This window comes from Anabrus simplex, chromosome X, assembly GCF_040414725.1.
Source record: "Anabrus simplex isolate iqAnaSimp1 chromosome X, ASM4041472v1, whole genome shotgun sequence".
Taxonomy (NCBI): domain Eukaryota; kingdom Metazoa; phylum Arthropoda; class Insecta; order Orthoptera; family Tettigoniidae; genus Anabrus; species Anabrus simplex.
Genome location: NC_090279.1, coordinates 16,776,184 through 16,801,770, shown reverse-complemented (window position 1 = coordinate 16,801,770; position 25,587 = coordinate 16,776,184). Strand labels below are relative to the sequence as shown.

General features: G+C 38.6%; 1 protein-coding gene across 1 annotated transcript in view; it reads left to right on the top strand.

Annotated features, from left to right (window-relative positions):
- The window catches only part of LOC137503232 (uncharacterized), a 30,763-nt gene extending 5,455 nt beyond the window's left edge, over positions 1 to 25,308 (top strand). Inside the window, exon 2 of the mRNA XM_068230772.1 lies at positions 24,759 to 25,308. Coding sequence (XP_068086873.1) covers positions 24,759 to 25,308 — 550 coding nt within the window. The remainder of the gene's footprint in view (positions 1 to 24,758) is intronic.
- The last annotated feature ends 279 nt before the right edge of the window (positions 25,309 to 25,587 follow it).

Here is a 25,587-nt window from a genome sequence, read left to right as displayed (position 1 = left end):
TTTTATACCTGCGCCAACCCTTCTGGAATAGTCCGGATGTTCGATGGATCGAGGAACCTCGCGAAATAGAAGACTCCAGATTAATCTTCCAGTCGTTTCCGTAGTTCGCTACAGCGCGACCACGGATAGAAGTGAGATGGGCCGACCCAGCGCTTGAGTGTTGCTCGCGGATTGACGCGCTCGAGCGTAAAGGGGGTGGGGCGATGGGTGACGCCCCGGGGCGTAGCGAGTTAGCATGGCGGCCTCTACAACCATTACATTGCCCCCTCCACGTTTCGCTGCAATACAGTTTGTTCGGTTGGCCACCACCTTCCCATTGGGGATCCGCTGGGTCCGGTCGACGGTGTCCTCGTTCCCGTTGGTAACGATCAGCAAGTCCTCGCGTGGCAGCCGGATCTTTGGTGGTTTTCTTTTCGTCCACTTCCGCGTCTATTTTCAGGGCTTGAGCGCCTTCGTAGTTCTCTAGTGCGATGCCGGGGACTGGTTTCCTCGTCCCAGATTTAGGCCTGCTGGATTTCCTCTTCTTCCGGGGTGCGGAATTTGGTGTTCGTACCGACACGCAGCTTCGTGCCGGAACAAGTGTCCTAGTCAGGTAGCATCCTTGTTCGTTGGTCATCGGTTCGTCTTCCATTGCTGCTCCCTCTCCTAGTAGGGGTCCCTCCAGCCGTGCCGTTGCAGTCGCTGCCGCTGTCTCGTGGGCCATCATCAGAGCCTCTTCCTAGTTCTGTTTCTTTGCGATCGTCCTCCCTGGACGGATCTCAGCGCCACGTAGTTTCTCACAGGCGTCAGCCGCCTCGAGCTTGGTGTCACCTCGCGATAACTCTTCCACAGTCACGTCGCCTAGTCGCTCGATCTCGGCGTCGATTATCCGGGGCGTTATATCTGTGCGCTGAGTCCTCCCCTGCGACTGGACTCGGTAGGTGGCTCTCTGTTGGTGGACCCCGCAGCGTACGTCGAGCAATCCCATAACCTCCTCGTAGGTCGAACTTGGCTGGGGGCTGCGTTGTACACGTGGCCCGGCGATCGGATCACTCTTCTTGGACGTCCGGTCTTGAACTGGGTCCGGCATGTTCTCTTGGATGTAATCCCGTCGTCCCGTAGGTTTTCCAACTTCACGATGCTGGAGTCGCCGTAGCTGCTAGCAGGATTCATTCGCGTCTCCACAGCCATCGTTTCCGCACGCAGGGCACTCACTTCCACCTCTGGGCCTCGAACTCCGGACTCCACAACAGCGAGCATCTCTTCGGATCCCTTTTCGTCCAGTTCGTTGCCATCCCGCACATCGTCAACGTCGGCCTCGGTTTCGAGAGAGCACACTTCGTCCTCACTCTTCCGTTCACTCAAATCGGTTTTCAGCTGGTCCGGGTTTGACCTCCGCTCAGATCTCAGTTCACTAATGAGTTCGCCATAACCAGATAAAATTTTATTTTCAAGTTCACTAAACTTGCTTAGAAAAATCTGAAGCTGTTCGGAATTCATTTCTACCAGCTACAAAATAAGCTACCAGGTACTCGATTCTGACACCAGCTTTTACGTAAGAGTTTATCCACTAGTGTATCACACTTGTCCATTCCACTTCTGACGCAAGTTGTAACGTTTTGGCGGGGTAACTAAGTAAATAAATGCGTACAGCACCTGGTAGCAACCTGTTTCTTATTAACTAAGCACTATAATTGCAGATTTACACACACACACAGACGATAGCCGAGCTTACAAGTTACACAAGTACATTTACGGTTCGCGCGCTCTCTCTCTTAGTTTCTCTTAGGTTCCATGTACAATGACACACACACACGCACAGAGTCATCGATTATTTACAGTACACTCTCTCAGCCACTCAGTCACACTCGTTAGCGCTGTCACGGTCGTCAGCCTCGCAGGTCGGGATAGTATCCGCTGTTCACTCAACCCGTTGAACTCCGCAGTCTTCACACGTCGTCTCCTAGTGTTCCCTTCTTCGCCGCTCCAGAACACTCCAGGTTCTCCTCTAGCAGCCAGTCTCAAGGGACACACACACACACACGATATCAGGAAGACAGGAACGAGTCGTCGGCTCCGACAGACAGATACTCGATCAGGCTGCACTCTGTCAGGCTATCACTGACTGCTCTCCAGCGAACTCAATCTCGCTCCCACTCACTCACTAACTAACTGTCACTCTCCAATTCTCACTGACTAACTGACTGTAGGCAAGTAACTGCTCTTTTATACCTGCGCCAGCTCTTCTGGAATAGTCTGGATGTTCGATGGATCGAGGAACCTCGCGAAATAGAAGAATCCAGATTAATCTTCCAGTCGTTTCCGTAGTTCGCTGCGGCGCGACCACGGATAGAAGTGAGAAGGGCTGGCCCAGCGCTTGAGTGTTGCTCGCGGATTGGCGCGCTCGAGCGTAAAGGGGGTGGGGCGATGGGTGACGCCCCGGCCGTAGCGAGTTAGCATGGCGGACTCTACAACCATTACACTATGTTATGTGGTTAAATAAACACAAATTCATAATTTTAAGGTGAGATGTTTCGCCTTCTTTTATAGGGCATCTTCAGCCTTATTTAATCTTAAAACCAACATTATTTAGAGGACATTGACATTTATGATTTATAAAAATTGAACTGTGTTTTCTTAAGGTTAAACAAACTAGGGAATAGTAGTTATAATATATGATGTTGAGACATGGCATATACAGCATATGTTAAAATTATTGTAAGCAATTTTAAAATATTTGCCCAAAAGAAAATCTGTTTCATATAAAATTCTAAAAACAACTCTAGTCTGGCACTGAAGTGGATCTTCTTCGTAAGAAAATTCGAGCATATGTTAGCTTGAGGCAGTTGTCAATACAAGTCTTCAATAGACTAGATTGGTTGAAACGTTGAGGTTGGATTTTGTATCCTTTTGTGAACAGTAGCCTAGGAATATTGGCCAGGAGGAAAGGCAAATGTTTTAAATTACCTTATTAAGTTCGTTGATCCATAAATTATCGTAATATAACCAATGCAAAAAATATGTTGATATGCTGGTTGATGCTGCTTTTGAGACGAGTATATCTGGTATTTGACAGGTATGTTTGAAATTCTCGTGAATGTGTAGTCCCTCTAGAAGATGTAGAGAATCGTGGAAAAGGATGTGGTTATACTGTAATGAAACAAACAAAAAGAAAGGCGTGTATGACGGTGTGTGTTTTAATGGTATGTTAATATCCAAGAGTTATGTCTTATGTAAAACGGGTACTTACTCATTCGCCGTAACTATGTATATCTTTGTGTATTAGCAGCGTTGTTCTGTCTGGAGTTCCTACTCCTCGTGTTGTATCGATGTGGTAGAGGAGGATCGGAATGTTGAGGGGAAGGTAAAACACACACCGCGTTACACGTCTTTCTTCTTTGTTTCATTACAGTATATGCACATCCTTTTCCACGATGGTCTACATCTTCTAGAGGGAATACACTTTCACGAGAAATTCAAACATACCTGTCAAATACCAGATATACTTGTTTCAAAAGCAGCTTCAACCAGCACAATAACATCTTTCCTTGTATTGGTTATATTACTATATATTACGATAATTTATGGATCAATCAACTTAATAAGATAATTTGAAACATTCGCCTCTTCTCCTGGTCAATATTCTTTAGCTCCTCTTCGCAAAAATAAACAAAATCCAGCCTCAACGTTTCAACCAGCTACTCAATTGAAGACTTGTATTGACAATTGCCTCAAGCTAACAAATGCTCGAATTTTCTTATGAAGAGGATCCACTTCAGTTCCAGACAAGAGTTGTTTTTAGAATTTTATATGACACAAATTTGCTTTTGGACAAAGATTTTAAAATTGTTTACAATGATTTTAACATGTACTGTAATGTCATGTCTCAACATCATACATTGTACCTACTATTCCTTAGTGTTTTTAGCCTTAAGACATCACAGTTCAAATTTTGGAAAACATAAATATTATTGTCCTCTAAATAATGTTTGTTTTAAGATTAAATAAGGCTGATGATGCCAAATAAGGAAAGGGCGGAACATGTCCCCTTAAAATTTTGAACATCTATGTTTATTTAACCACATAACGTGGTATTAATTGTATTGAATTGACGGGGCAATAAATATACTCCTTTTGTAAACTAAGTGTGCTTGCTGTTTTCAATATAGAACCAAAATGAGAGTGATGGTTTGTAACAAGTGGTATGTTCAGAGCTGTTAGCGGTGAGATGGAATGGAATGACATTAGTAGACGAATAAGTTTGAGTGGCATCTTTAAAAGTAGGAAAGATCACAATATGAAGATAAAGTTGGAATTCAAGAGTACAGACTGGGGCAAATTTTCATTTATAGGAAGGGGAGTTAGGGATTGGAATAACTTACCAAGGGAGATGTTCAACATATTTCCAGTTTCTTTGAAATCATTTAAGAAAAGATTAGTAAAACAACAGATAGGGAATCTGCCACCTGGGTGACTGCCCTAAATGCAGATCAGTATTGATTGATTGAAACTGCTAAACATTTAAACCAATAGTTTGACATGAAACTCCCTACAAGGGGCGCTCTGATAAACACCACTCGGTTGTGTCACTAGACGTGACATGCATAGAAAAATAAAGAAAGGACACTTAAGTAATTGTTGATGGCATTGCTCAATGCAATGAGCTGATAAGACAATTGTATAAATTTTTGTCTTCATATCAGTAGAATTTTCTTCATTTTCCATTTCCAGTCTTTTGCATTGAAATGTGAATCAAGTACCTCCTCAGTTTTTCTCTACCACTCCCTTCCTTCCTCGAATATTTTTTCTACATTTACTCCATTCTTCTCTGTACTCTCCTTTCCATATCCATTCACCCTTTTCTGGGCATTCCCCGATGTCTTTCTCTTATGACTTTCTCTGTAAATACTTACTTTGGTACTCTATCCTCTTTCATTCTCATCATGTGTCCATACCATTTTAGCTTACGGGACTCAATCTTACCTTTTAGTTCAGGGAATCCAATCCTCTCCCTGATGTCTATGTTTCTGACTTTATCCCTTCTTGCCCTCCCTATTATTTCTCTTAAGGAATTTCATCTTGGCCTCTTGCATTCTGCTTTCATCATGTTTCATTGTTGTCCATGTGCCTGATGCATATGTCAAAATTGTTTTGTAATACATTGGGTGCAGAATTTTCTCATATATCTTTCGGACGTCCCAGGTACAGACTATATATCTCACACATTAGTAAAACTCATTGGCTTGTTCAATTCTCTTTCCAATTTCTTAATTTATTTTCCCATCTTCTGCAATTATTCTCCCCAAATACTTGAAGCTTTTTCCACAACTTCTAATGGTCTTCCATTTACTTCAATATTCCCACTTCCTTCTCTATTACCTCTCGACACCACTACTATCATACACTTTTCCATACTTTTTTCATTCCATATTCCTCTATCTCCTAATTCCATACAGTGTCTTGTTCTTGTGCTTCCATTTCATCTTCTCCACATATTACTGTGTCATCTGCAGAGATGCCTTCTTGGTTCCCATTGTTTGTATACTTTTGTGGATTTCTTCCATGACTGTAGTGAAGATTGGAGGGGATAAAACACATTCTTTTTGAAGTCCTGTTTCTACTTTGAACCAGATAGTTTGTCCCTTCGTAGTATTCATACTACTTACTCACTTGTCTTTCATGGCTTTGTAATTGGTTCTCCTCTCCCTGCCCTTTTTTTATCAATGCATCGGAGATCACGTGCCATGGTACACTAACACATGCCTTGTAAATATTGATAAATATCATCACTGAATCCAGCCTAAATTTCCATCTGTTCTCCATCACATTCGTTAGGTTCACAGATTGAAAAATTTTAAAATTATGTTTACACTGAATATGGAGTACGACACCATATGGAAGTGAAACACGAATAATAACTGGTGCCGAAAACACAGAGTTGAATCCTTTGAATGGCCATGATATCAGAAGTTCTTGATTATCAGATTGATAGAAAATGTCTCAAATAAAGAAATAGTGAATCAGCTGGATGAGGGGAGAATGTTTTGAGAGAATTTGATCCTGAGAAGGAAAATTTTGATAGAACAAATCTCAAAGAGTTGTCATCTTGTTCAGTTAGTTTTGAAGCTAATTGTAAAGGATATAAATTGTAGGAAGGGAGTCTCCGTGGCTCAGACACGGCAGCGCGTCGGCCTCTCACCGCTGGATACCGTGGTTCAAATCCCGGTCACTCCATGTGAGATTTGTGCCGGACAAATTGGAGGCGGGACAGGTTTTTCTCCGGGTACTCCGGTTTTCCCTGTCATCTTTCATTCCAGCAACACACTCCATTCTCATTTCATAGCAACTATCAGTCATTAATAAATCACTTTGGGAGTGGCGACCCTATCATACTAATAGCCTTTATCTTCTTCATTCATTCCATTCCTGACCTGGTCAATGACCGGAAAACAAGTTATAGGTTTTCATAAATTGTAGGAAGATTTTAAGATATGGACCCAGGTGATCAGAGTGATATGCAAACGGAATAGTCACTGAATTTTCAAGAAGTTTTGTGCATTTCGATCACAAGCGATGCACATTGGATTTTTAATAAGAAAGGTCATCTTGTTGCGGTTTCAGTTCCATATAAAACTGTATGATATATGGTGTCATATAATACTAGGGGTCCTTTGACTATGATCTTGATATTGACAGATATGTTAACTTATATTTCCTATGGAAGTGATCACTGTTTTAGAAGTCATGTAAAACTAGACGCCTTTAGCTATGATCGAAGTATCAGTCATAGAAAACTTGAGGTCCTTAGCTATGATCACAATATCAACAGGCATATCAAATTTTGAGTTCTTCATTATGATCATAATATGATGATCATGTAAAATTACAAGCTTGTTGCTTAGTCTGTTGACAAACAACATAAGTAGCAATGACATCAACAAGGTAATATATTTTTCTGGCTTATGTTTCAGTGTAAGGTCATTGGAAGTAATCAACGATCCCAGTACCTTCTACTTCAGTTGCAGTACGAAATGGACCTGGAAATAAAGATCAAAGAGGAACCAGCCGGGCTTGAAGGAACAACAAATGCATCACTTGTAAGTCTCATTCCAGATAACATTATAGAAACTTACTCTTAGCAGTTCAATAAGTTTGACAGAGGTATAATTTACTATGTGCTTCCCCAATATTAACACCAGCAGTCACCATTTGCTGCATGGGCATCTAAGCGTAGTACAACTCTGTTTTGTTTCTTTGTCTAGAATACACCACAACATGCTACACAAAGCTGCCAACTCTTAGGAACTTAAGGTTGTGGTTGGATTAGTCTGTACTTTTTACTGTCAGTATCTAAATAACTTTCCTTTAGGGAATGCACCTCTTCTATTTTCCCCCTCCGATTATAATAGAGGATGGTTGGCCCATTGTATTGATTTTAAAACTAATATTCTCCAACAGTACTGCACCACCATTAGCACCACATGTTAAAAATGATTACTCCTACCATAATTAGTGTAGAAGAAGTTAAATCATAAATCATTCATTAGTGTTTTTGAGACGATACGCCAGTCTGCCAAACAAAAAGTCAACACAGGTGTGATTATTCTGGGTTACCCTCACATCTACAATGTGCTGGAAGATATTATGTGTGTTGAAGAAAGAGCAGATTTGCCTATGACATGTGAGGGATAAAATAGCTCAAAATCTGAATATACTTATCTCAAAATAAGTATTTTTCTCAGGCATTGAATTCATTCAAAAAGGCTGAGTAGTGATTAGCTCATTTTATTCCTCAAATGCAGGTCAGCCTATGTTATATAGAGAACCATGTCTAAGGGCTCTAGAATGCAGGATTTCTGAGAATAATTTCTTAAGGCTCTTAAGGCACATTAAACTGAGTTTTTCTTTCCTCTTTTTCATTATTTCCCTGTCCTTATTGTTCATCCTTTTCATCCATTCCTTAGTTCAGCTACTGTTCTCTTCTATATTGAATGCGTTAAGTTGGTATATTGCAGAACTTGATACTTTAATTCACTTTTAGTAGTAGGTTAACTTATATTAAAACATGAGCTTTTATTCACAGTCCCTTCCCCCCCTTTACTGTTGACAAGGTTTTATGAATCCAAGTGAAAAATTTAAATGTTTTGTCGTAGATCATAAGGGATCTTCTGAAACTGCAGATATACACTCCAACACTGCTGATTCTCCACTGACGGTGTTCTCATCCCCTCAGCTCCTCACAGAACACTACATAACATGCTTATAGTAGTAAAATATTTCATTTCTAGTTTCTTTTCCTTTGGGCTACATCACATATTTTGCTGGTATATGACTGTGATAAGTCTGCTTCATTCATGTTTATTTTTTTTCATTTTAAACTTGGAAGCATTGATATATGCTGTTTGAAACAGAACTGCCTTAATGGTTTATGTAGCGCCCGTGATCTCAGCAAAACCAGAGTAGAGAATATTATTCCATTATTTCAAGGTATTTTAATCTGTCTATAAACAAACTGTATGTTGAGAACAAAAAATTATTTAGAACAGTTGTAACGCTTCTAATTGGTTCACACAACTTTTATGATTTGATTGATATGATTGTATATATGAAAACAGTTCATACAATTTAGTGTTTATGCCTATCGCTGCTTCCTTCCAAATTCTGTGTGAGATGGCCCCAATTCCATCCCTGGTATTATATCTTCTGATATGGCTAGAAAATATTTTGCATTTTATATTTTGTTCTCCATCTCATCCTTTCTCTGACATAAGGAGTGGGCAAGAATAGTAACACCATTCTCAGTACAGCCTTTGGTTATAACAGTTCCTTGCTGGTAGAAATCATCCTTAAACATCAGTGAAATTCTGAAAGTAACTGTAATACTGGAAATCAATGAATTAACATGCTCATTTGTTAGTGACAGTATTTGTAGATGTGTGTTATGAGCATACCTAATATATCCTATTTTCCACAGGAAAATTTTGAACACGTATCAGAAGTGATAGCTCTAAAAGAAGAAGTTAAATCAGAGTTAACAGAGCCAGGGTCATCGGAGGAAAACTTTCGTGAGGTAATGTACATAATTTGATAAGCTATCATCAGGAAATGGAACTAGGTAGAAAATTGCTCAACAGGTACCAGGGCTTGATCCTTCATTTCAGGGTACATGAGTGATAGTCCTACAGAAAATATACTTTTTTATGAGATTGACTGTTTACTTACCTAGTTTTCACTTTTCCTTCAAGTTGTTCCACCATCGTGCGTTATGATTTGTGCAGCAGTTAGGATTATTCCAAAGACCTCTATTCTATGTTATTCGGGATCTGGTATCATTCCTACTAATACTTTTGAATTTGTAAATAGTTTTGAACACAAAGTAGCTAAAAAACACATTGTTTTGTTACTGTTACAGGATATTTTACTAGTTGTTTCCAAATGAAACAAATTTGTTATCTTATTGATTATATTAATTATTGATTTCTAGATAATGCAGTAATTTGTTCATACAAGTTGTAGTTGATGTGCTTGTTTACTGTCAGCATTCGCTTGTATACTACACATATTGCAGCCATCTCTTGGGAAGTGAAAAATATTCTTATTCTTCCTAATGTGGTCTGTGGTGTTACTAGTCCATTTTGACTTATAATATTTGTACCAGGAGGTACACCTCAACCCCGCACATTTAATAGAAGTGCCTTAAGGAACACTATCTATTGAACAAAACTTGAAACTGCTAATGCATAAAGTAGTAATCAGAAGATGGCACTACTGAATAACAGAGTAATATTTTATTTTAAAGTTACTTAAACTGACTGGATTTCTTTGTTTTGTTTTGGTGTACATCTAGAAGTTTGAACTTTTCTCCATAGATGTCCATACAAAAAACTGAAGTCATGCACTCTGGTGCAGGGTGTAATAATTAATGATTTAAAGAAGTCTTGTGTTTATAAGTTTTCTCATCTAAATTGACTTTCATGTATTTTAATAGTTCATGGTTTGCAACACTTCCTTCTCATCCTGCCAGCTTTGGAGTCTGGCCAATCACAAATTTTCTGTATTTATTTTTTGGCCAATCATAAGCTTCTTGTATCTACTTGAGTATCCAATAAATTGAGAGGGTGTGGTCGGATTTAGTCCGATGCCTTCTCGAACCCTCCCCTCGGGTATAAATGCCGCGGCTTTTTCTAGTTACCTCGTCTAAACTCGTCAAATATCTGAGTGTGTTTGTTAATAGAGGAGGCGGTGTGCCTAATTGTTCGGCAGGAAGTACATCAGCCCAGGTAAAAGCCACCAGTTTTCTATCTCTGTATCTATCTCCGCAAACTCACCCGAGGGGTAGGTTCTTATATTTAACTATGTAACCATCTGTTTACTGTAACGTAAACTTTCTTTCTGCTAATGTAAAATTTCATACAGACTTAAACTGTAAATCTGTGAATAGAGAATTCTTTACCATCTCGAATTCCCCTTCAATTTATTTTGAGGTGACTACGATTTTGTAACTTTTTTTCCTCCTGTAAATCACTCATTAACTTCTTTTTCGAGTCACCTCAGTAGTGTGGGATTCCCTGGCCTCTGCATCATCGGGCCACAAGCCCAAGTAGGGTATTAAATCTTGGTTTTAAAGGAGCGCAAGTGTACGGCTCCATACATTTTGAGTTTGGGCCAGTATTTTATCCTGTTCTTCTTTTCCACAAAGGCCCAGTAGTATGGGTAATAGATACCCCTGTGTAAAGGAATTGTAAATTGTACGTTGTGCCTTAAGAGGCAAGAAATTGTAAGGTTTGAGCATAGCCTCCTTGGTTGAATTTAAAGAGCATGTACACTCTTTTGTGATATTGGTGTAATATCGAGGGTCCTTCGGAAGGCTGTATGTGTAACCTTTGGAGTAAGGTGCTCTTGAACTGTGTCTTGGGAGATATATCTCGTTATCTAAACAAACACAACATTTGTGAAGTTGTAAACATGTAAATTTGAGCTGGAAGCTCAAAACTTGTAATTTCCAACCCTTGCATTTCTATTTTTGTTTGCTATTTTGTATCTGACATTTTGTTCCTTCACCTAGTGAAAATTTGTGTTAAGTTTGAGATCTGAAAAGAAATATAACCTTTATTTTAATGTTTAAATTAATCTTTGATATCGTAGATAGACCCAATCAAAGCCGACACCTTTTTTCACCTCTCTGCGTTCCACAGATAATCCCGGAACAATATTACTTCAACATGCAAGGAATAGATAAGCGATTCAAGAGTTATCTTGCCTTTATGTTTCGTAGTTCGTAAGGGATAGTGTTTGTGAATAGGGCTAGTAAGTTCACCGTTACTCACCTGAACTTTCGTTACGTGAATAAATTCGTCATTACCAGGACATGTTGATTGTTGATTCCCATAGGGAACCTCAAACATTTGTTCCGAATGAGCAAATTTATAATACCAATATAAATGGTCCGTCCAAATGTCCAATAATGGACCATTTATATTGGTATTACCAGGATACACATTAGATCACTGTCATCGCCCACTTCATAGCATTTGTGTCATCTTCTTTCAGTTTGACTATGTTGCTATGGGGTATTTCATTGCCCATTTATTGAGATATTCATTTCAACATCTCTTCTGGGAGTTCTGGGTTAGCTGCTGAAAGTATAGCCTTGTGGGCAAGGTTGTATAATCATGATCAGAGAGTGAAGTAATTGGCTCTCCTATAAGGAAATGGGATGTTGTTAGGTAGGAAGTGTCAAAAGGGTCATCATTTAGCTTTGGTGATGGGATGTGAGTATGTGTTATAATAATGGTCCCTTCTTTGTTGGTTGAGCGATAAGAACCCATCACTCATCTGAGCTGATATATCAGACTCTTGACAACTGCTTCCCAGATTCCACCAGTGTGGTGCTGCGGAAGGTATGAAATGCCACTTGAGTCCCATGCCTGCAGTTGTGTGAAAAGTAGGTTTTCTGAGGGTTGTTTTGTAGAAAGGCCTTGATTTCTGTAGCTGCTCCAAAGAAGTTTGTTCCATTATTGCTGTAAATATTCAGGAGTTGACCTCTATGAGAACTAAGTCGATAAAGTGCGGAGAGAAATGTTGTGGTGAGATCAGGTATCATGTCTATTTAGACAGCCTTGGTAGATAGGCGGTCTGGTCTTGTTCGATTTCACACGATTTTTTACTAGAATTGGGCAGGCATACTCTATGCTAGTTATAACAAATGGGTATGTCAGGGTTAGAGGCACCCTTTGTGTATTTTGCATTAATTGTTCTGAGTTATCTGCATTCAACTTAGAACACTTGAGATGTGTATGAGTGTGGCTTCTTTCAGTCCCCATTGCTGATGAGATCCTAAACTTTTCTCTCAGTGTGTTGAGTGCCATTATGAAGTAGATGAAGGTGTTCTGCCATCATAATTATATTTGTGAGACGAAGCAGCATTTCTAATTCTTCCAGTCCACTAGTATTGGAGTATTGTGCAGTCTTCCACCAACTAGAAGATGGCCTTCCTATGTATGATTGGATGTATAGTCTTTATATGAGTTGATAGTTTCCTACACAACATTAGTCTAACTTTTGTATACAGGGTTCATCTCCGATACAAACAATGGACTTTAATTTCACTCCGTGGGTTGTTTACAACAAATCTCATGACTGGTCCGTATTAAAATGTACATTAATTCAACAATGTTACAAACGTTTATTGAAATCCATGTATTCAGTACACGTTGGGTTCTTAATGTTAAGATTTTGATCTTGTCATACTAATTTAAGTAGACATGTTTTGCCCAATGCATGGGCATCATCAGCCATGATCTCATTCCGAAGGGATAAAAATCACGATCCTGATCACTCTAGTCAAAGTGTTACATAGAGGAACGTGTGTTATAAATATGAGGAGACTTGTTGTAATTTCACAAATGACAATTTGCACAATTAAGACATGTCTAAATTCACAAATTCCAATTTACACAATTAAGGCATGTCTAAAAGATGTTTGGTGAAAGGATGTATGTGTTATGAGAGTGGTCCATTCTTTGTTGGTGATGTCAAATTTAACCTTTATTTCCTAATCTTGAATATCTTCCTACCCTCCTCTCGTTACAGATTCTTTACCACACATCCCTCAATAGTAGATTTCAACATTGATGCTGTAGCCACCTTCAAGCATGAGCGTCCCCATTTGACTAATAAGACAGGAGGAGGTTATCACATCAGCTAGTACATACACATTAACACACATTCATGAACATCTTTTCACTTCTACAAAAAAAAAAAAAAAAAAAAAGAAGAAGACTGGCCTCACCATCCAAATACAGGTTTAACAGAGTTTCGCCCATACGGGAAACGTCAGGGAATTCAATAAATAGCAGTTAATCCAGGAAATAACAGGGAATTCAGAAAAAAAGTCTCGAAATTCGTTCTTCTACCAGATGAAATGGTCATACCATGTTTATCCATTAATAGAAGCACATGTTTCAATTTTTATAACATTAATCTTGGGTATGTCTTTTATGCCAGGAATAAATTGTAAATAAATCTGAATAAACATTAAAGAAAACAAGTGTGATCTTGAATGTGAAGTAACCAATAGCATCAGTAGCTATATGGATAGGCTATAGCAAGCAGTAGCGACTATGATTGATCGACTTATCGATCAAATTTTCGATGTTTTGAAATGCTTACTATTGCATATTCTGTGTTGTTGGGGAATGGCAAGGCCTACATTGCATTCTCAATTTTCTAATTGCTTAAATACATTGCTTTCACAACAAAATTTGCGTATAGACAAAATACCACAACCCAACGGATGACTGTTTGTTTACTTTGAAATGACATGTGCGATAGTCACTACCTCGTAAAATGTGTATACTGACAAAAAACACTGACTGAATGCAGGAAATGGGCCGATGACCTTCGATGTTAGGCCGCTTAAAACAACAAGCATCAACAACAACAAGAATGCAGGAAAGTGTGAAATTCGCTGAAACTTAATACTCATTCTAGTGCTCATTATTATTATTATTATTATTATTATTATTATTATTATTATTACAATTATTAAACGTACTGATATAGGTAAACATTGTGTAAATGTATAATGCATCAGGACACCGTTCAGGCCGCACCATGTATAGTTTCTAACCTATCTGTTGAAATGTTTGGTGATGGACGTGAGTGAATGAGGCTCCACAGTAATCAAGTGATTTGAAGGTGTTATACAGCAGTGGAAGTGATGAAAACTTGCAGAAATGTTACATTTGGATATACCCACATGTTTTGTCGGTATTGATCTTCTTTTTGTTCCAAATTTTCATTGTAAAGAAAATGGCCCACCGAAACAATGGAGTTGGAAGCCCAGCCACTACCAGTGCTGCCAACATACGCTGCCTCATGAAGTGTGTGTGGATGACTTCATTAATTCGGACAGCTTCCTTGAAAAAATTGTGCAGGCCATTTTGACCTGCATAACAGAAGTGGTCATAAAAGAACTTGAAAAAAGTTTAAAATTTAATATCAGAACACATTCAGAGTTACCTAAAAAACTAGATAAGAAGGAGACAGAAATCCACAAACTGAAGAAGGATAGGGATGCCAAGTGCGATTCATTGGAGCAATACAGCAGAAGTAATTTAAGAATTTTCGGCATCCCTGAATGTTCGAACGAAAGCTGTGATGAACCAGTGCTGAACGTGTGCAAAGCAGTAGGTGTAGATGTTAGACTTAATGACATTGATAGGTGTCACGGAGCAGGACCTCGATCACCAGGGAAAATGAGACCTATCCTAGTGAAATTTTTGTCCTATCGCTCATGTCAGGATATCTTCACTAGGAAAAGGAAACTGAAAGGCTCATCCACGAAAATCCATGAAGATCTAATGGCTATCAGAATGTCCATCTTGAAAATGGCAATTCAGCATTTTGGTTGTACAAACACTTTGACTTACTCAGGAGGCATCGTAATCAAAAATGCCGACGGGATGAAATTAAGAGTGTGCCAGTTAATGGAACTTCCTATGGCATAAGCTTCTGTTGCAGTGCTGCCTTATCACTTGGCAATGTGAGTCCACTCCCATCTTTCAACATAAGTCACAGCTGAGAACCTAGTTTTTTCAAGTAGCTTTATCTATGTATCTAGCTCTCTACTTATCTATCCATTTACTGTATTTATTTATCTATTTATCTAAATATCTGTTTGCTTATCTCCCTTCTGATCCTACCACCTGTCCATCTACTTACCCTTTTTGTTAATTTTCCTAACTGGTTCTAACTTAAGTTAGGCCTCCATATTACGTCCACATAGATCTCACACCAACACTACGTACAAGAAGCTCCTACTTGTGTATTCTGTATGCCTAATCTGCTGTTGCACATTATTATTATTATTATTAATATTATTACTACTACGGACAATTTCACTATGTAAAATATGTTAATTGCTGACCATTCATGGGATATAGTCGCATGCTGTGTTCTAGTTAATTTTATTTTACTAATTGGCAATGCATACCACAGCCGTATTCCCTATGACCATAGCAATACTTTCCGTTGTCACACTTCCCCTTCCCAATCCATCCCTTCAACCTGTCTACCTGCTAGTCCATTGACCCAATCCCCACTCCTTGAAGCTGCAACGCACATTCTCCAGTCAGCCCTAAATAGACATAAAAGCGCACTTCACATGTCACCTTAATGCAAAGAGTTTAGTTTCTCAAGCTCGTATACATGAACTAAAAGCGATTTTCATACTACTGTCCTTTGATATAATCTTATGCAGTGAAAGTTGGTTCAAAGTCAAACAGCAGGCTAAGAATCTGGAATTACCTGGCTACTGCCTTCTGAGGAATGAGAGACTTGGCAAAGGGAGAGGTGGGGTCTGTGCTTTGTCTCTTCGTGCTTGATACCTCAAATTATCTGTCAATCTCCTCAACCGTATGAGCGAAAACCTGAGTACATGTTCATAGAGATACAGGTCTCTACTGTGAAATGCTTAGTAGGTGCTGTATACAAGCCACCTAAAGCTCACCGTTTGAATGACTTAGAGACAAATCTTAACAGAACCTATGTACAAACATATTATAATGATGGGAGACTTCAATACAAACCTTCTAGATTCAGATCCTTCCAAAACCACCCATCTATTGAACATGTTTCTGGCATGCGGTATGGCAATCCTCCTACTTTCTCCCACTCACCACACTAAAACTTCACACACACTACTGAACGTAATAGTAACGAACAACCCTGACAGAGTATTACATCATGGCCAGATATCTCCTCCCGGACTGTCAGCCCATGACATTATCTTTATGTCTTACGCACTGCAATACCCCAAACATAAACCTAAATATGTGACTTACAGAGACTATAGCCATATTGACATCGAAAAATTATTGAAAGACGCTATTTCGATGCTGTGGCAGGAGATAACTCGTACAACTAACATTGACAACATGGTCAACCCTTTCAATAACATGATATTTCACATTTTTGACAAACACGCCCCTCTATGAACAGCACGCATCTTGAAAAGACTCCTCCGTGGATAAAAAATATTAGAAGTAATGATGGCCAAGCGGGATGCATCTCATAGGAAATATAAACATTACCCGACAGAGGAAAACTGTATTACAAATGACTATGTATTAAAACGGCTGATACAGTAAGAAACGCTCGACTATCGTACGCCCATGACCTTATAAAACCTCACGTAAGACCCGGTATATTATGGAAGTCAATCCGACAATTCGGACTAAATAAACCGAACAAGGTAGACGATTTGGAGTTTTCTGTTGATGAATTCAATAATCACTTAATGTCTTCCCATGTTCACTTAAACGAAGAAGCAAAAGAAAATCTTTTGAGTGCAAATTACAACCCACTACGCATAGGCAGAGACAAATTTTATTGTAGTTATGTCTCACCTCTGCAAGTGAAAGCGCTTTTCTTGCAAATTAAAACTAAATCCACAGGGGTGGACAACATATGCATTATAATGATAAAGAAAATTATCGACACCATTATTCTAGTATTGACATTCATATACAACTTCTTCCTTCAAAACAGTGTATTTCCAACTGTCTGCAAAATGACCCTGGTACATCCTTTACAAAAAACAAAATCTCCTAGACTAAACAGTGACTACAGACCTATTAATATACTGTCTATAACAGCCAAAGGACTCGAACACATTGTGCATAATCAAATCACGAACTATCTCAACGACCACGACATACTAGACCCACACTAGTCAGCTTTCCGACGAAATCACAGTACATGTACTATCTTACTAAGCGTGAGTGATGAGGCTACTGATGAGCGAAAGCTGACAATTCTAGTATTGTTGCACTTCAGCAAAGCATTTGACTCTGTAGACCATGAGTTGCTCCTATCCAAACTTTATCGCCTAGGTTTCTCCTACAGTACTCTGAAATGGATGGGAGCCTATTTACGCGAACATCACCAAAGTGTCGTCAATCAGGGTACCTTTTCTTCGTGGCAATATGTAAAAACAGGTGTAACATAAGGGTCAACCCTAGCTCCCTTGCCACTTTCTGTCTATATCAATGACTTAGCTAAACAGCTGACTCATTGTAAATGTCACATTTTTGCTGGCAACGTACAATTGTATATCCATGCAAAACCAACAGACGTTTCGGAAGCAATCGAGGAAATTAGCATGGATCTAGTACGCCCTCCTCGTGGCATTGCCCCATAGGTTAGCATTGGGAGCACTCTACACCCAGGGTCTTGACGGGTTCTTTTATTGTTGTGGGGCTGTTTCATAGGATCACAGGACTTTGTATGTGCCTCAGCTAGCTAATATGTTCCGGTGAATAGAAATCGCATCAACGGTGGAAAATTGGATTCGGAATCCTATCGGGCGGCTTATTATCAAATTTCTATATTAAAGTTTCTAAGCCAATCGCCGATATGTTTGCATCACCTATTTTCAAAATTTATGACATGCTTGTAACAATCGAGACCTTGTCTTGAATTAAAATTGATTATACCAAATATGATCTTGGAATTTGAATTAATTTCATAAGTAAGGCCATGTATATCTATTTCATAATGAAAAGATGGAGATATTCTGGATCGGATTATATTTATTAATATAAATGATCCTACTAGTTAAGACGAAACCAAAGTATAACCCAGATTTCAAATATTACCGAAAAACAAATTGGTAATGACATAAAAAAGCTGTCGTAATTTAATTAATTTTTACCCGATTCAACATAATGCAGTGATTTCAAATTGATCATTCCTCATTTTATAATAGCTATTTGAAATTCCAAACCTAAATCTATATTTATTCAATAACATGCCTAAACCTGGAAAATTACCATTATGACCGTGCTCTTTCTTTTACTCCACAAGTTTTAGGTATTCTTATTCCTTCAGTTTTGATTTGATGTCTGATTTTCAATAGGAGAATCTCGTTCATGTCAAATTCAGCTGATAATAATGTCTTTTTATATGTGATGCCTAACCTAATTAAAATAAATAATCATCACCACCTTAACTAACTCGTACGTCCTGATGAGGTTCGCCTCAACGCGACAATAATTATACGTCCATCCTCGCGCATACCTTCGAGGATCATGTTACCTTAATGCTAATGCATAAAATAAATAATCAAAGATAATATACATAAGGACAAGAATATATACACTCAAATGTTAATAAAACCACATACGACATCTCTACTACATCTACTAAACTACCATGTCCATGAAGTAAACATCTAACTTATTAATATCACGTCATATATCCTCGAAGCCGTACGCGTGGTAAGCCTTATGCACGCCTCAAACACGTCGCCGTCATACTGAATAAAAACCCTAATGATTGACATAAATTTTGAATATGACATCCGAAACGTAACAATAATCGATAGGACAATTGTGACCGACATCTCATCGCAATTAATAATTATCTGCCTTACCATCTTAGCCTACACTTACATATCAACATTACGATCCCAGCATTCAATCATGTAAGAGTATTATAACTTTAACATCATCTTATACCAGGGCATTACAATTTTAGCATTAGCTTATATACGAGTGTTACACCTCCTTTTGCTTTATCTAACTTCACACTGGCATAACGCAATTAAATAATACGTTCAATGTAGCGACATCAAGATAAATCTTCATTGTCACCTTCCATCTTATTAAATAATCCACACAGCACAGCACTTTTCATTATTTCAACCACTAAATTTTATGTAAGCTAACCCACACATCAGCGGCATATCACGATATCATCCCCATGTTTTATTATTCATCATCATAATAACTATTACCACCACAAGCACTTAATACACTTGAATTATTCATCAACACAATGACCACCATCATCGCAGGTACTTAATATATTTGACACTCACACCATCATCATTGTCATTATCATTATTATTATTATTATTATTATTATTATTATTATTATTATTATTATTATTATTATTATTATTATTATTATTATTATTATGTGCGTATGGACCCAATGGATCACGCAAAGCTCTAACGATTCTGTTTTCTGAGTTGCCAAACAGCTCTCATCCTTTCTCTGTGGATCCTTTTTCGTTCTTCTGTCCACTTTGCTCCAGTCTTCTTTTTCACTTCGTTCTCTGGTTGCACTTTCCATCCATTAATTTTTTTCCTATAAAGGTTTCTGTCCGCGGTGTCATTCGGGTTTATCTGGGCTTTTTCCAGATCCTTCTTCACTTCTAATACCCATGGAATATTTTTTAGATGTTCTATGTAGGTGAGAATCTTGTGTGTCAGTCTACTTGCCGGCAATCTGTGGACGTGCCCATAGAATTTCAGACGTCTTTTACGGATGTCTGCTACAATGTTGGAATGCTCTTTTGTCTCTCTGCGTAACCTCAGTCTATATCCATCTTATGTTTTTCGGGGGCCGAGAATTATCTCACGTTGATTTACACTAGTGCCATTACTCACAACATTACTACATTTGTGTCACTTACCTGCATTACCAAGGTTAGCTTCGCGATAAATATGCTGATTCTATGTTAATGTTGTTACATATGTATACATAGGCTCGTGTCTTCCAGTAATCACGGCACTACAACATAATGTAAGCGATGTCCAAGTCATCCACTAACATAACCATTCATTCACTCGCATGGTATCGTATCATTTCGAATGCCGAGTCGCCAAACGCATATGAGAATTCCTATATACCAAAAAACATAATATCACGCCGCTCGAGGTGTAATTACTATTACGTTTTGGCGAACTACTTCAGAACATGTACTACATATACATTACTACCTACATTAAAGAAACTAGTAACTAAAATAAAATACAGATGCATGTTGCATCAAATAAAGTGCACACAGTAAAAAGACATCATTATAATGGAAAGCAGTTACTGACTTGAATGGCCAGGGTTATATGAATCACTGGCTTAGGTTATCCATCCCGGTAACCACTCCATCATCTCAGCTGGACCTACTGGTACATGATTTAGCACTCTATATTCTCTTGTGAATTAGTACTTCTTGAATACATTTCTGACATCATTTTAGACTCGTGCAGATTACACCTGAAGAAGGTTAATATTAGTTCTTTGACAATGGTATTTGAAAGTGTTCAAATACGTCCGCCTTGTTTCGTTAGATTTACTGACACATGAAGGAAAGCTTGCAGGACTAAATTTTGGCACATTGGCATCTTGAAAAATTGTTTAAAGCGGGGATTGAAATTTCTGCACTTAGCAAATTCATTGCGGAGCTGAGTAGCTGAAGATGTTAAAGTGCTGGGCTTATGTTTCTTATTGTGGGTGAACGTTGACTATTCAGCATGAAAGCAGTTTTGTTCTTCAAAATTATTATTGCAAACTTTTCAAACTTTCGAGTGTAGTTAGTAAGACGTAAAGAGAATATTATTATTGCGCCCCCCCCCCACCCCCGTGAAAGGAACTCGAATTTGATGTGTTTCAATTAAACAAACAAGCTTTTAATGTACAGTCCTTTAGTTAGCATTCTTGTTTCTTGCCAATGTAAAGAAGCCACTGGTTCGATTCCTAGTCTGGTCGGTGATTTTTAATTTAGTTTAGCTCGATGGTTGTGTGTATTGAATCCTTTAGCTATTATAATAGTCAACAGTCCAAGGGAAAGTTTGCTAAATTTGATTACAAGGTGGCCTGGGGATTTTTTAATTGCCCCCTGCTCTAATGTTAGGTACCATGTGATGTAAACATTTCAGCAGGAAATTACACATCTCCAGGTTTCAAACTGCAGCCTACAGTTCAATGCGCGAACAATAAACTTTGTATTCCCTTTCTTAGCGATTAAGTTACTTCCAAGTCTGGTCAACTTGCTCGTACCGCCAATGTTCTTTTTCTAAGATGTGCATGCTAGGCTAATTGCAAAAACAATTAACTTTGTATTTCTTGTCACAGCAAATATTTCCAAGTCTAATCAGAATGTTCCTACAATCAATTTCATTTTTGCTGAGACGTACATGTGTCACGACCTTACTTAATACAAAATTTGTTGCATTCTTTTTCCACATTCAGTTAACATAGTTTGTGCCAATCGTTCACACTTAGTCTTCAGTGAAAGAAAAGCTTGTCATCGACTCCGGGTCAGGTTGAGGTCTTTCAACATTTTTTCTTCTTATGAACTTAAGACCTTTAGTTCTGAGTCGAAGTTAGCTCCAGGTTTGAGAACCCAAATCAGCGATTGTTTTCTTTGCTCAGAATTAGAAGTTTGAATTTTTGGAGTTAGATATTTGAATAGCACTTCAGCTTTGGGTCCAAGCGTGCTCCATGTTCAAATCCTAGTATTGCTAGTGATTTTTACTTTGAATCTTGTAACGCTAAACTAGGTGCGTCTGTGAAACACATAAGCTGTTAATGTACACTCATTTAGTTAGCATGGTTGTTTGTTTCCCAAGTAAATGAGTCCCGGGTTCAAATCCTAGTCGGGTCGGCGAAATTTTCATTTCTTGTAGCTCAAAAGTTGGGTGTTTCAGAACTTAACACACAATAATTTAGTTACTATGGTAGACAGCAGTCCAACGGAAAGATTGCTGAGTTAGATTTCCAGTCGGTGTGGGGAATTTTTTAATTTCACGCAGCTCAAATGTTAGGTGTTTAGAATTAAATAGAAACTTTCAGCGTGCAGTCATTTACTTAGCATGATACTCAGCAGTCCCAGTCACATGTAGTGAACATTTTTTGATGTTCTGAACGCTTAAGTTTTAATCTCTTAAGTGATATCAGCAGTATTATATCTGTGTCGGTGCGACGTAAAACAACTAGCAAAAAAAAAAGAATTCGAGAATAATTCTAAAATACAAATTCCTGAGCTCGAATTGTTACAATAAACTTTTAGAGTTCCAAACACTAAAAACCAGCAGTACATTACGCAACAACATCTGTGACTCTGCAGCCGCTCAGCTTGAGGACCTTGAAATAGCTTTATAGAGGTATGTCCCTATGAATAGTGCACATGTGTTAAACCTTTCACCATCTCCACAGTCCCATACCATCATCTTGTTCCACATTCAGATCTGAGCCCTAGACCATACCTCATTCCCTTTTGCCCTTTAGTTTGTAGCCCTTTTGGCCTTTTGCAGTCACTCAGCTCCATGACCTGATGTCACCTTTCCGCGTTATGCCCCCATGAATAAAGCACATGAATTAAGCTTTACACCATCTGTCTTGTCTTATTAAAATAATGTGAATGGCCGCCATGCACTACGAAGCTCAGCTCCTAAAGCCCATGCACCATGTCTCATCTTGTCTAGTTACGTTAAGCCTGGGGTTGAATGTCAAACTCGAGTCTGTAACGCCCTTGTAAGGTTAAGCCGGGCAGCAAATCTGTGCTTGATAGCTTAAGCCAGCACTCTTGGACATCAAACTTGAGTCTGTAAAGCTAATGACCTTGTAAGGTTAAGCCTAGGGTTGAGTCCATGGCCTGTGATGTTAGGCCTCGAGTCGAATGCATGCATGTTAGGTTAAGTTTGCATTCTTGGCTAAGCCCTACTTTTCAAATACCCCCACCCTCCAAAAGTTAGGTCATGTGAGGTTAATCATTTTAGTTAGGCATGATTATTACATTACGTGTGTTCTTCATCATTTATTGAACATTCGAGAACTTATGTCTCTCTCGCTATAAGAATCATGATCGAATAACTAGAAGAATGATCACTTTAGCACATTAAGATGATTTGTCAATCTATCTTTCCACATTTTAGAAGATAGCCTAATTATGGTTTAATATTTGCATTAATTAGATACGTTTCCTTAATTAGACAAGCTTGGTGTTGTTGAGTGAGCACAGAGAGTGATTTATTACCTTAAACTGTGCTCTTCGCTTCATATGCTCAATAATATAAGGTAAAAGGACCAGTAGATGACAGTGGACCAGTAGATGGCACTTGCAGATGTTAAACCAATTCTTAAGCTTGTAAGGGATGTTATAATAATTTTCAATTAGTAGTTCCCTTCTATGATTCCAGAGTGCAGCATATGAAATAAAGTGAAATATGGTAGAACCTTCTCCATATTTCCAAAGAGGTTTTATAAAGAGCCGTATGAGCATTAGATGTAAAAATGGCGTCTGCTTAAAGTTAGTGTTAAGGAGGAGGTAACAATACAGGTATGTTGCTGGGCAGGGTTTTGTTGTATCTTGGTGATTTGATTCATTTTAACCAAATACATTCTTTGGGGAGGGTAATAATAGCATATTCGGAAGTTATAACTTCGACTGAAGAAATATATTGTTAGTGTCATCTATTGGTCCCTAATATAGCTAGTGGACTAGTAGTTGGCAGGGTATGCCATCTTCTCAACCCGTCCACAAGACCTCATGGGTCTAGTAGTTGACATGGCAGCCTGAATGTGTATACTTCAATGTGATAGCAAATTCTGGTGAATACAGTAGTTCATATCAATCTCTAATTGGTAAATTATATTGTAGGAAGGAAAGGAAAACTTAAAGGTGATGGAATATTACATTAATGATAAGTAGCAGTCTATGTAAGCCTATAAATCATGACACGGTTATAAGCACACTTAGGACAGAGGTTATGGCATGTTTTGATTTATTTAACTTCAGTCAGAATTAACAGAATTTGTTAAACTATCAAATGTAGGTTCATGTGTGTTTAAGTGCATTCCATATATACATTTCTGATAAAGTCATGTTATAGCTTAGTTACTACAGGTTGTTGAAGGTATGTTCAATTTGCAGGTTATGCTCTGAGCTAAGCATTGCTTTTGTTATTAATTTCAGAGTCCTGTATCTATCTTATCATGCCTGCCAGGGGGAAAGGATCTCTTTTTAAATACTCCTTGGAGTCAATGCAAAATGCCATCGAAGCAGTTAAGAAGGGCACACCATATGCCACTGCAGCTACTAGATTTGGTGTTCCACGTGCAACATTGATGAACATTTGCAAAAAATGCAAGAGTGAACAAACGCCTTTCAGAAGAAAAATGGGCCCACCAAGTGTTCTAAATGAAGAAGAAGAACATATGCTGTGTGACTGGATAGTGAAAATGGGAAAAGCTGGATTCCCAATAACAAAAAACGAACTCTTAGTGAGCGTGCAACGATTAGTGCACGAATTGAAGCGTGACAATCCGTTTACTGATGGTAAGCCTAGCAAATCCTGGTACACATCATTCATGAAGAGACACCAGGAATTAAGTATACGAACTCCTCAAAATTTAGCAATGTCTCGAGCAAAGGTAACCAAAGGACAGATTCAAAATTAGTTTACTGAAGTCCTTCAGTTTTTAATTAGTGCAAAGTGCGAGTCCATTCTCAACCATCCGAACAGAATTTTCAATGCTGATGAGGCAGCATTCTTCTTGAACCCCAAAGGCTCTAAAGTGCTTTTTGCAAAGGGCGAACGAAATGTGTACAGTGTTGTGAACACAGACGAGAAGGAATGTCTAACTGTGCTCTTAAATGCATATGCAGAGGGTAAAATTGCACCACCGATGGTACTGTATGCATATGAAAGGATACCTTCGGATGTCTCTGAAAGTGTCCCTGAGGATTGGGCAATTGGAAGATCAAGCAATGGCTGGATGACATGCGAAACATTTTTTGAGTATGTTACAAATGTGTTTCATCCTTGGCTTCTGAAAGAGAAGATTCCCCTCCCAATTTTGTTTTTTGTAGATGGACATAAATCACACATGTCCCTGCACTTGAGCAAGTTTTGTGAGGATAATGGTATCATCTTAGTTGCTCTGTTTCCTAATGCAACGCATCTAATACAACCGATGGACATAGCTGTGTTTAGGATATTGAAGAGTGCTTGGCGAGAGAAGAACAATGAATTTTGACATAACAGGCAAGACATTATACTCAGGAAGAGACATTTTGCCCCTCTCCTCAAGGAGGCTATAATAGCTTCTGTGACACCACAAGTAGTCAAAAGTGGATTTAGAAAGTGTGGGCTGTCACCATGGGTTCCAAACGCCATTGATTTTTCAAAGATTCCTTCGACTGAGGGGAAGGAAGAAGTCCCAGTTTTTCGGCAACCCAGCAGCATGTGGCATGAATACCAAGTAGCCATAGAAGTAATGGAAAAAGAAATTGGTGGAAGTAAAATTGAATACTTC